Genomic DNA, 13,257 nt, shown 5'->3' on the forward strand with positions numbered 1-13,257 from the left:
TTTTTCTTTCTTTCTTTTTTTTTTTCCCCCAGATTTATCCAAACATTTAGTACAGAATTACGGTGATGTTGAAGAACTAATGGATGCGGGAAATATCAATCGAACCACAGCAGCGACTGGGATGAACGACGTCAGTAGCAGGTCTCATGCCATCTTCACCATCAAGTTCACTCAGGTGAGGGCAGCTGCGGGGCCGGCTGGCTCCATCCCCAAGGTCTTTACCAGGTGATTAGCACCAGCTGAGGACCGATCATTGTTGAACCAGGAGCAGCAGCAGGCAAAGGTGACTGCCTGTCATCTCCTTGTTAATTAGAGTCAAACATGTGCTGTGTGCAGAGTCTCTCTGTGGTTACAGTCACAGTCGTTTGAAATGTCCAGATGTGTACCCTTAAGAAATACTTAGCAGCTTCTACTCTGCTCTAGACATTAAAAAAACTTGCTTTGTGCATAATTAAGCCAAAGTTTTCCTTGTTGTGAGCTCTGTGGGAGATAATAGATTGCCAAGTCAGGCCAGCTGGGGGCCAAGGTGAGTAACTCATTGTGGTACATTATCGCTCCATGGCACTCACCCCACAATGTTGAGTAGGATTATGAGAATGATATTAAAGGGCAACCGACATTTTTAAGTATTGATGTAAGAACTCATTCTGATCAGGAGGTGGAGAGCATTTTGAATATGTGTGGAAATTATTGAGGGTAACTATTTCAAGACCTAGGCCAGTAGAACAGATGAATGCAAATGTGTACAGAGGGTCCTCTCGGGGTTTCCACATGTGTTAGGGGTTGGGGATGTCCTGACCTATATTAACCATTGAACATATCAGATACAAAAAGATAGTGTTTAATTAAGGAGGGGATCACAGAGCAAAGAAAATAAAAAAATTCTCAAAGTTCAATCAGAACAAATCCCTTCACATCTTTACCTTTAGTTAGATCTTTGTTTTGTTTTTTAAAGATTTTAAAAAGATTCTGTTTTTCTTTTTTAAAGATTTTATTTATTTATTATGGGAGAAGCAGGCTCCCCGCTGAGCAGGGAGCCCTGTGTGGGGCCTGATCCCAGAACCCTGGGATCATGACCTGAGCCAAAGGCAGACGCTTAATCCACTGAGAAACGCAGGCGCCCCAGATCTTTGCTTTTTGATTTGCTGTAGTTTATTGGATTTTCTCCTTTCTGGTTAATATAGATTAGGTTGTGGCTATCCCTAGTTTGTAAGAGGCTTACATTTCTATCAAAGTATATTAATTTCTTTTTGGCATTTTGGTTTAGAGTGTTAAATGTAGGTTAAAAGTCTTAGGGAGTGTAAAATTTTGGTAGAATTCAGAATTAAAGAATACATTATTTAAGGTTTTCAGTTTTTTATAATTTGTTAAACAAGTTTTAACATTGAATAATCACCAAATTATCTTTTACGTAACTGTCTACATTTATCCCATTTTGGAGACCCCTTGTGTTTGGAATCCTGAAGATTCTAGATGAGAACAAAACTAGTTATTTGTTTACTTCTTTTTTCTTTGCGAATGCCCTCAGTGACTTGCGTCACAGAACAGTCCTGTTCTGCCACAGTCAGACTCAATAGCCTTTGTTGGGAACGACCGAGCGATTGGAGTAATGGAATAGTTCTTCAGAAAGTTTAAGAATGACATATGGTAGACCTCTGTTGTATTCAGTTTCATCTGGAAGTTTCTGTAATCAGTGAGAAGGCCGATGAAATAACAAGATTAAAAAACCCAAAAACGCAAAAAACGAAAAACAACCCTACCCTGAGAGATCACAGTGAGGAGTGGAAAATAATTAGGATTTGTATCACAAACAACATCAGTGCTCTTTACACCCCTTCAATTTTGCTTTTATGTTTTGCTGCAGGCAAAATTTGATTCTGAAATGCCGTGTGAAACCGTGAGTAAGATCCACCTAGTCGATCTTGCTGGAAGCGAGCGCGCAGACGCCACTGGTGCCACTGGGGTCAGACTGAAGGAAGGGGGGAATATCAACAAATCCCTCGTGACTCTGGGAAATGTCATTTCTGCCTTAGGTGGGTTTTTGCTTGCCCCCTGCTGCCTATTACTCTTCACCATACTGTATTAGCATGAAGCAATTATGTTTAATGTTTGTGTTAAAGAGCGAGTTTATAGCCTTAAGGTTTTCTGAAGCCGAATTAGAGCGAAAAACATCACGAGTTTTCTTGTTCCTTTTTTTTTTTTTTCTCTTTTTCTTCTATGCAGCCGACTTATCTCAGGACGCGGCAAACCCTCTTGTGAAGAAGAAGCAAGTTTTTGTGCCTTACAGGGATTCTGTTTTGACTTGGTTGTTGAAAGATAGCCTTGGTGGGAACTCTAAAACCATCATGATCGCCAGTAAGGATTCCAGGTTCTTTTCCTCAGCATATAGTGTTTAATATGAACTAACTGTAGATGTTTAAGTTTCAAGTGTCTCGTTGGGAAATAGTATCTTTTTAAAAATTTTAAAAACAATAATTTTTCTATCTTGAAGAAAATCACTGTGATCCCATCTACACTATCCTATTAGTAACTTTCCTTCCCATTTCCCAGGTAGATAAACTTGCCATTTGTGTGCAAGCTGGGATACCACGTGCAGAATGGTTGTCACCCTGTCTTTGCTCAAAGTATGGGATAGAAACTTTTCACTTCACGAGCTCACAGGAGAAAATCAGTACAGGAACATAAAGTGAAAATAACCCAACTTTTGTTTTTCAATTCTAAAGCAGTACATGTAAAATTTAAATGAGGAATTGAGAGGCAAAACAGCAAGGCACATAAATAATGGTAGCAGTTCTAGATGTTGCTATTGCATTATCACTAACTGGAAGAAATGTAGCAGAGAAGAAAAATGGGCAAAGGAGAGACAGTTGCTAGGGGCCCTCAGAAACTTTTAGCTCCACTTTTGCTTGCCCCTTCTCCTCTTCCCTTCCCATGTTTGCATCTCTGCCACTCCCCAGGCCTTGTATAAATGCTGGAGAAAAGGGCTCTGTCTTGGGGTGTGTACCCCCGGTGCAACTATCTAGTTACCTGAGCCCTGCAGGCTGTGGTGAGGGAGAGGGCAATTCACCAAACTTTAAGAAGAGAAGAATACACTGACCTACTGTCTGTTTGAAAAATGATCACGCTCTAGACTTTTACAGATGGTAGACTTCGCCAAAACCTTTACAAGTATTTTAATTTCTGTGTAATATTGAGATGTATAGGTAGTCTTGAAATCATCTTCATGTGTCTTCAACAGAGAAACTCCTTGAAGCACAGTGGAGTATATCTCATTTTAGAGTTGGTTAGACAGCTAGCTGATTCTAGACTTAAGGAGAGCAAAATGACATTTAATTTGGTATAGTGAGCACCTTTCCTATAAATCTTAGATAATTTTTAATATTCATTACTGTGGCAATGAATATTTAGTCTATCCAATGACCTGGGGTTAATCTGACTTTTAAATTACAAACCAACTTTGTGTTGAAACATGGAGTGCTGGATAAATTATTTTTTGAATTCATTTTTCACAGCCATTTCACCTGCTGATGTCAATTACGGAGAAACTCTAAGTACTCTTCGCTATGCAAATAGAGCCAAAAACATCATCAACAAGCCTACTATTAATGAGGATGCCAACGTCAAACTCATCCGTGAGCTGCGTGCCGAAATAGCCAGACTGAAAACGCTGCTTGCTCAAGGGAATCAGGTTGGGTTTTTCTAAGATTTATGGATAATTTTCTTTGAGTAATGACATCTATTTCTAGATCTTAATGAGACAATTATCTCACTCGTTGTATTGATTTGAGTAAATAAGTGCTAAGTAAAGCTTTGATTGAGTTAGCCAGTCTCTCCTTTACATTACCCTCCCATTGGCCTTTGCATTCATTATGGGCTCCATGTGGAAGATTTTATCCACTAAACCTGAAATGATTAACTATCTAATAGTTATCAATTATGGATGGAAATTTAGCATGCAATAGGATTAGCAGCATAATCTCCATTAGTGGAAGGAAATTGAGGTGCTTGGAGTAATATTTAAAATTCTACCCATGCATTTTATGACTTGAAAATGAAAGACTTGTTTGAGGACCTTTCTGAATCTATTTTGTATTGCCCATTACAGGGGTGGTTATGGTGATACGGTGACATGTGTGACAAGCCTGCGGCTGGCTGAGATGTTGTCCCTGAGGCCTTGCTTGATTGTCAAAATGGCCTTACTTCAGGATCTTTTGGGGTTCTAATGAAGGAGCTTTGTCCTTTGGTTTTTTTCACAGTGAACTTGCTAACCGACGCAGTATACACACGGAGTTACATTTTGAGATGAGTAGCGTGAATTAGGTTCTGATAGGTTTTAGATGCTGTTGTGAAGAAAGACCGCCCTTGAAAGAAGACCAGGAATAGCTTTTTAAAATATTCAACGTAGATTCAAGTTAGAAATAAACAAAGATCCGTTTCTTCCCATTTTCTTAACCCACATATGGATGCCTTAAGTGTATCCTTAAAAAAATGCTTTTCTTTAAATGCAGAGTGCTCTCTCTAGAACAACTTTTCATCTAGGAATATATGGCCCTTGAAGCCCTTGACATAGTACATCCTGAAACCATCACCAGGATGAATACCTCATTGAGTTTTCTGTGTCCTGAAATACACCTGATGGTTCTTTCTCGTAAGGTGGCAGATGACAGTTGAATAGGAATTGTTCATTGCACTTAAAAATATCTCCACGTATATTTTATGTTTTGATGTGGACCTTTCCTGTGTGTGAAAGGCAGTTGCCAGAGTGAATGATCCAGCTGTATGTGATGTTGTCAGGCTCCTCTAACTTATGACATGATAGTTGCTTTAATTTGCACACCATGTTATTGGGATCTTGTTTTCAGTGTTACTAAAACATTACCTATCTGAGGTGCACATTTAGGGGTGATGTGATAGGATCACCCAAACTATTATCTGTGAGGGAAAGTATTTGGAAAATTCTTGATGCAACTTGTACTCAATGGTTTACTGAGTTATGGGAATGAAGGAAAAAGGAAGAACAGCCTTTTTAAATTAAACTGAGGAAATCCTTGAAGCGAGCCTTATCATACGGGCAGAAAACTTTAAGTTATTAAAACTTTACATATTCTATCTGAGGAATGTCTTCAGAGGTATTGTATGTGCCAGTCGTCTTTTATCTTCTTTCATGACCAATGGCTGCGGCATAATTAAAGGAGTATTTTTGTTGCTGTAGTTTTGAGGGTGAAGATGGAAGAGACAGTTAAGTCTATTTTAGAATGCATTAAAGATAAAATTCTTTGTTAAACTTAATACATTATAGTAAAAACAGGAATCCCAATTTAAAATAATTTATTACACTATGAAACTAGAAATTGTTGTGAGACAACACAGGCTTATCCTAAATTAATTAAATTTGTGATGCTCAATAAAATAAGCAGGTGTTCTTAAGTGCCCATTAAAAAAATCTCTATAATTTTTTCTGATGACATTGCTCTATTCTGGTGATATTCCAAATGCTGCCATGGTTCACTGAATATTCACATCAAAGTTCCATTATTTGCTTAAGGACAGCTAAATAAAAATCAGCTCCTCCTTTTAATAAGTTTATGTATTTGCCAGTGCCCACTGTCAATTGCATCAGAGTTTCAAAAGTACAACGTAAATAAAGCACAAGAATCGAACGTGTATTTGCTTCTCCTACTACACAGATAGAGATATACAGATATATATGTAGTGGTTTGTATATACACATATATATAGGAGCTCTTTATTGAAGAATTGTGTATGTACAGGAAAATTACATATTATAAGTATCCAGATCAGTGAATGTTCGCAAGCTGAATCTACCGTCTAACGGGCACCCATATGAAGGAACAGAACTTACCAGGACTCTGGAAGACCCCCTTGATGCCCCTCTTCCAGGTGCTACCTGCCATTTCCTTCAAGAGTAACCATTACCCCGACTTCTGAGGGCATAGATTAGGTTTTACTGTCACCTGTTTTTGTTCTTTGTATAAATGAATTCATTTATAAATAAATGAATTCATTTATACAAAGTATATACTCCTTTGATCTCCTCTCTTCCATTCAGTGTTGTGTTTGTGAGATTGATCCATGTTGTTGCCTGTAATTGTAGATTGTTCATTGTCCCTTGAATACTGAATTCCATCAGACACCTGTGTCCCAGCTCATTTCTCCCTTCTAATTCTGATGGGCATTTGGGGAGTTTCCTTTCTAGGGCTGTTAGTGCTGCTATTGAGTCTCTTCTCCATGTCTTTTAGTGAAGGTACAGCTGCATTTTGACTAGGTTTATACCTAAGAGTGGAGTTCGTGGGTCAGAAGGTGTATATTTTTTCAGTTTTAGCAAATACTGCCAGACGGTTTTCTAAAGAGCCTCTACCAAGTTAGAATCCACCGTCAATGTATGAAGGTGCCAGCTCCGGTTGCTGCAGGTCCCCAGCCACACAAATGGGATTGCCCATTTCTCTTGTAACCATCCGACGGATGCAGAGTTGGGCTACAGAAGGATTTTAGTGTGCATTTCTCAGATGGTTAATGAAGTCAAGCATTTTGATCACTTGTCTTTTCAAGTATTCTCTTTTGTTACATTTAAAGCATATTTTCAGACTTCTGCTTTGAATCTGGCAAGAGAGAATGTCTGTGAACTCCTTTTCTCTTGAATGTATCTGGAGATGAGAAAATTAGACAATACAGAAATGAAATAAGCCAGAGAAGTCAGGAGGTGAAGAAAGACAAGAAGAGAAGGTGGAAGTAGAATGGATTTCTTATTTGTGTAGCTGGAGTCACAGAGAAACTTTAAATGATAGCTGGATAATAAAAATGTCATCACGTGCAAACTTTTAAGATGGACACATCTCTGAGAGGGTCACATAGTAAAACTGTTACATGATGTTTGTAAGACCAAGCACAGGCCCACTAGGTAATTCAAGGGGAAAGAAGGAGGTACAAAAACTGCATTATGTTGTTTTTATATTTTATATATATTATGTATACGTAAAAAAGGCACTTTATTTTAGAAAAGAGTGCAATTCATAATTAAAATCAAACATGATGTCAGCTTTTATAAAGGAAAAAAACCCACAACAACACTATAGGAAATAGCAGTAGACAAAGCTAAAAACATTTGCCACAGGGAACCATAACTCCTCTTTCTCATTTCATGACAGCTCATATAGACCAAGCTAAGGAACAACATAGCATATTTATATGACACCATGAAAATTTGCTCTAATCAGTGCAAACCAGGAAAGTAAGATTGCCAACTTGTACTTTCTTTATTATGAAAAGAGCTTCTATTAAAAAAGTTAAGATAGGGGCACATGGGTGGCTCAGTCTGTTAAGCGTCTGCCTTCGGCTCAGGTCATGATCCCGGGATCCTGGGATCGAGCCGATGTGGGCATCCCTGCTCAGCGGGGGAGCCTGCTTCTCCCTCTGCGCCCCCCCCCCCATGTGCTTGCTCATTCTCTCTCACTCTCTCTCAAATAAATGAAATATTGAAAAAAGATAAAAGATCACAAGCTGATAGAAAAGTGAACAAAGGATATGAGCACAGTTCACAGAAAAAAGTTTTGGATGGTTCCTAATCTATGAAAACATGCTCAGTGTCCCTTGAAATCCAGTAAATGCAAATACTAAGAAGAGTGAAATGAATATATATGCAAAAATGGGCACACTGACAAATAGTCATTAAGCTGTATATTTTGCTGCATGTAAATTATACCTCTAAATTTTTAAAAAACCTATTGGATGGGCACAGCTCCACAATGCTTGACTGCAGAGTACGTTGGCAAGGGCGGGAGGCAGCAGGTGCTGGTCCATGTGGTTAGTAGCATTGATACCGCTGCATTTTTGATGTAGTGTAATTGATTTAATGCATGAACTTCATCTGACTATTATTTAATCCTGAACATTTTTCTTCTAAATGGACACCCTGCAAAGAGTAGTTTAATTGAAAATGGTTTAGTTTTACCCAAAATTTCTTTTAAAAGGACTCAGGTCGGGTTTCCAAAAGGTGTAATGGTCATGATAGCCTGCATGCTTGTGTTCAGTCTGACTATCTGCTGAGTAGTTGATGCGGTAGGAATGTTTCAGCTTTGAATAGAGAGGAAAGATGCCAAGAGTGGAGTCTGTAAAATTGGCCATGTGGTGAAGGGGTTGCTGATTGTTTTGAAAATTGTCGATCATATATCAACAGTGCAGTCATAATAACGTCCGCCATTTGCATTTCTTCCCTGGCACCTCTTTGTTGAGTACCCTCTGGGTGCAAGACAGTGTGCTAGGTGCTGCCTTGATGTGCCGTCCTCATGCGTTAGCAGAACTCTTCTCCCTTCACTAAGGATGAAGTTGCTTTACTAACGGTTAACTTGCTGGCTTTATTCTCTCTAATTTGGATAAACATGGGATGCCAGCTTTAGAACAGGGCAACATCTCTGATGATAAAAATGACCCCTTCTAGAAGACTTGCATCAGGATTAGGACGGACTATACATAAACTATAAGTGTGTACCGGAAGCCATAATTTTGGGTTTCCCTGAGTGCAGTGACTGGTAACTGGGTGTGTCTCTTGTGGACCTCGGGGGATAGGCCTCTGCAAGAGATGTTGCCTCCTGTGGGGTGTGGGGTGTCTAAGCCAAGGTGAGCCCCCCAACCTGCAGGTTTGAGTCTCAACCCTTCGAGAGGGCCAAAGACAATAGCTCCTGACAGCTGTGAGGACAGTTGCAGAGACTTCATGAGGACCTTGCCATCCTGTCGTTAGCTCTGCTGTCTGCTGAGGAGACAGAGGCCAAGTGTGGCCCCCGGTAGTCTTGTTAGCCTGAATGTTGAACTGAGCCCAAGAAGATCACCTTGTGGCTGTTACATTCATTTGAATAGAAATTGAGAAGTAAATAATAATGAAAAAATGCTATAGTCTCTGAGGAGGACAAGTTGGCAATTAAAAAGAAAATCATACATATAAATGACTCACAAATTCCTTTCGAGGAATTTATCGATACAGCTATGTATAAGGTAGGCAACTGGTATAGGATAGTCATTTATAGCATTGCTGGTAAAACAGATGATTAGAAAAACCCCTGCATTTCCATTAAGAGGGAAGTACTAACGTAAATTATGGAATATCCATATCATGGAATATTGCACAATGTGTTGGAATTAATGAAGTGGATTTATTTGTACTGAATTTTCTCCAAGATATATTGTTGAGTGAAAATGGCACTATTCAGAATAGTATTCATGCTGTTTGTTTAAAAAACAACAAAAATATGCTTGCATACGACCAGAAAAATTGTAGGTTTACCCAGCATATTGGCTAAGACTGGTTGCCTGTGGGATGGGGAGGGAGGAAGACCCCTTTTTTTTTTTTTTTTTTGTCTAGTTGACACACTGTTACATTAGTTTCAGTTGTACAACAGAGTGATTCAGCTTCTCTACATGCTATGCTCACCACAAGTGTAGCTACCATCTGTCACCATGCAATGCTGTTACATTGTTGACTGTGTGCTCTCATCTCTACCTTTTCTGTGACCCCTTTTCTTCTGATGACATCCTAGGGAGTACTAGGTCCCTCCCTCTCAGATTATGAGTTCCCAAATACAGTCAGAGCTGCTGTGTTTCCCACCTGGCTCTCTTTGCCTCTCCTGCTCTGTCTGCCTTGTCCCACTTCTAGCCTGATTTTGGTGTTTATCATTCTTATGTCAATCTTTATACCTTTGCAATATAGATTTAAAAAAAAAAATGGGTACATAGATTGTGGTGTAGCCATACCATACATGGAGTGTAATCCAGCAGTGAAAATAAATGAGTTTCATTTGCATGTATCAAGGTGGGTAAATCTCAGAAGCCTGGGGTTGAGCAAGATTTATGCTTCTTTTTGAATTTTTACATTGTGTGTGTGTTTATAACAGATGAATCCTTTCAGATCTAGGGATTTAGGTTGTGTTTGATTTTGGCAAAATGTCATGTTACATGTTTGTCTTTTTCCTTTGCTTTACTGATTTATATTGCAAATGTAGGTTTGCTAGGATGCCATGGTTTTGAATATTATGAGATATGTACCCCATCAATTGAAGACATAGTGATGACTGACACTTTTTGGGGGGTGTGGGACAAGACATTTTACCTCTGCTTAATAGTTTATGTAGTACTTTTTGATAATTATCAATCGTGGACAAATCCTTCCTGCAGATAATTGCTGTTTACTAATTGCTGTTCTCTTTTATGGCTTAAATTGTAGATTGCCCTCTTAGACTCCCCCACAGCCTTAAGTATGGAGGAAAAACTTCAGCAGAATGAAGCAAGAGTAAGTGATACCTCAAGTTGTTTTTTTCAATCCTGACTTTTGCTATTATTTTAAGCATGTTTTTTTGGTACTTGCTGTCCAAAACTCATTTTCCTTCTTCATTTCACTTAACCTTTCCTCTGCTGCACCCCATTTTTAAAGAAGCACCATAGGGGCGCCTGGGTGGCTCCGTCAGTTAAGCGTCTGACTTCAGCTCAGGTTGTGAGATCTCAGCGACCTGGGATTGAGCTGGACTCCTGCCAGCTCCGTGCTCAGCAGAGAGTCTGCTTCTCCCTCTGCCCCTCCCTGCCCCTTGTGTGCTCTCTCTCTCAAATAAGCAAAATATTAAAAAAAAAAATAAAGAAGTACCATAGTCAACTTTTTATATATCTTTTCTCATTCTCTGTGACTTAATAAATGTTTTGTACAGATAGTTAACTGCAATTGAAATTCACTTGCAGGCAGTGCTGATGAAGCCCCAAGGCTGCTGGGTCCTTCAGAGCAGATGGGGGTGGGGGGTGGGGAGGTGACTGGGGCGAGGGAGGCCATGTTCAGCATTCATGAGGCACCGGTAGTCCCCACAGCTTCACCATAGCTGAAGCGTGACCACTGTTTAGTTTTTTTTTTTTTTTTTTAAATCATTCTTTTACTTTGTTTTGGTGGGAAGTGCGGCCCTTGGAGAATCTCCGAATAGTACTGATAGATGCTTACTTTTCCTCAAGCTAGTGAGAGCTGAAGCAGGAAGAGTGAGTGGCAGGGAGTGACTAGAAGAGAGGGCAGCTCTGGAGATGCTATGGCTCCTGACGTTTCATGGCTGACCTGGTTCTATACTATTTTTTATTTTTTATTTTTTTAAACACTCCTCTGTGGAAAGAAAAACAGGCATTGAGAACATTTTTGGGGATTGGAATTTGTTCACTGTGCTGAATGGTTAAAATAGATTGAGAAAGAAAATTAGATTCTGTTGGTAAGCTCTTCAAGACTACACAATATTGAAAATATAAATTGGGTTGTAGTTAGGAACTTGTTGACATTTCCCTAGATAATTATGCTAATGAATTTGCTGATAATAGCATTAGTAAAAACATTAGTTTCTTAATTCCTATTTTTCTCATGAAATTTTACATTTTAGTACTCAAATTCTAATTTTGAGTGCTTTGAAATGTCCTGATATAGTCTTAAATTGTTTCTTAATAATCGTTTTCAGGAGTACCTAGCAAGTTAATAGAAACCAATAAACATTTTAATTTAAATGTGTTATACATGCTGTGACAGAAATGACTACCTATCTTGTTCATAACAATTTGTAACTTTTAATCTAGGTTTTTGCTGACCTTTTACAATTGTTTGCTATCTGCTTGGCCATAAATCTTATCACCTGATCATTTGTTAGAGGTGGTATCCCACCTCTGTCTGTTTTATAAATGAAGATTATTTTTAAATTTAATAGTAAAATCAACTCAAGACATACTTAACAATTTGTTTAAAGCTAGAATTATTTGATTGAATTTGAAAAGGATTGATAGGCTTGTTGTTTCTTCAGGGAGAACATACCTGCTGGTGAAATGCAGAAGCATTTACTGTTGAATGCTGCGTTTCGTAGATAAATTGCCAGTGAGAATCTGTTAACTGATTATTATCATAAATTGGTAAATTCCATACACTAACCTTTTCTTCTCCTCTAGGGAAAGAAGGCATAAAACTATTCCCTCTCTGAAAGCTTCTCCAAAACAAACCCTGATAGCCACGTGGCTTTAACTGCTATCATTAGAGACTGAGGTGGCATCACACAGGGGATGAGAGACCAGAGCATGCGTGCAGTCCCAGGCAGTGAAGACAGTCTTTGCAAACCATTGAAAACATGCAAAAACGAAAGCTAGAGAGGGTTGGTCCTGTGTGTTGTATTTATTTATTTTTAACCAAGAAGATGATGGATTTTCACTGTTCTTACTAGTAAAAATGAGGAGATAATGATTTTAACTTAGTCCAGCCCTGTGTGGGGGTGAATGGAGTAAAGTGAATGGCCCCTGAATGATTGGATATAGGTGGGTTAGGTATGTTTTGGTTTTGCTCTTGGGTAAACCATTGCTCCGGTTTCTTTGATTCCTGTCAGTCACAAAGGCTTTCTGTCAGGGAGGTTTCTGACATGAATGCCCTTTCCAGTTACTGTACTCAGTGGCCTGTGAGCAGGGGCTTCCCTCGGAAGAGAGTGTGCGGCAAGTGTATTAGGCATGCACTTTGGCCTGGTTAAGTAAGCCACCTTCTCAGTGGGAAGAGCAGTAAGTTCAGATGGGACAAGAGTGCGGAAGGGGCAGAGGTGTTAAATTAGGAGAAAGGCTTTCAAAGGACAGAGTGTCTTCTGTCTAATCATGTCATATCCCTCCCCCCGCCATTACTCTGTTTTAGCTTCAGGGATATCCTTTTTACGGGACACATTCTGTTTTTTCTACCTCTCAGTCAGGCACTGTACCACTGGGTTACTTACTAGAATCATGTACTGGACCATTTAAAAAGTTTTATGAAACCAGCAGAATATTTTCATTAAATTTGTGAAGCAGTTTCCAACTGTGCTGTGTTCAAAAATTGTGGATGCTTTCTCCCATGAGTTATAGCAGACTGGAAGAAGCTGATTTTTATCAAAAGATTTTTGCTTTTGCTAAAAGAGTTAATTAAAAAGCTTTTTTCTTTTAAAGATAGAATGAGATTTATAAACCCTATTAATTAGCTAAAAAAGCAGATTATCCTTTAAAGAAAACTGCAGCACCCAGGGTGATTTAATCACCACATCTAATTAGAAAGAAACATAAATCACTATTTTTTAGACCCTAAAGTATACCTAAAGTATAATCAGGAAAAAAGTAACCGATTTAATGGGACATTGTCATCCTTAAACTTGTCATTTTCAGTTAATATCCAAGGAAGCAGCTTTTATTTAAGTATACCAGGAAAAAGAGTGTTGTAAAACTCTACGCAACTTGACA

General features: G+C 38.8%; 1 protein-coding gene across 5 annotated transcripts in view; it reads left to right on the forward strand.

Moving 5' to 3' along the window:
* Positions 1 to 13,257, forward strand: part of KIF16B (kinesin family member 16B) — a 279,293-nt gene that overhangs the window by 52,893 nt on the left and 213,143 nt on the right. For 4 of the 5 annotated variants that reach the window (XM_045981076.1, XM_045981079.1, XM_045981080.1 and 1 more), the window contains exons 7-11: positions 33 to 175; positions 1,865 to 2,033; positions 2,224 to 2,355; positions 3,513 to 3,688; positions 10,232 to 10,297. In XM_045981076.1, the coding sequence (XP_045837032.1) occupies positions 33 to 175; positions 1,865 to 2,033; positions 2,224 to 2,355; positions 3,513 to 3,688; positions 10,232 to 10,297 (686 nt within the window). Of the gene's footprint in view, positions 1 to 32; positions 176 to 1,864; positions 2,034 to 2,223; positions 2,356 to 3,512; positions 3,689 to 10,231; positions 10,298 to 13,257 lie in introns of those variants that run through there. The other variant, XM_045981078.1, reaches the window with a different exon arrangement.

This window comes from Meles meles, chromosome 16, assembly GCF_922984935.1.
Source record: "Meles meles chromosome 16, mMelMel3.1 paternal haplotype, whole genome shotgun sequence".
In the NCBI taxonomy this organism is placed as follows: Eukaryota; Metazoa; Chordata; class Mammalia; order Carnivora; family Mustelidae; genus Meles; species Meles meles.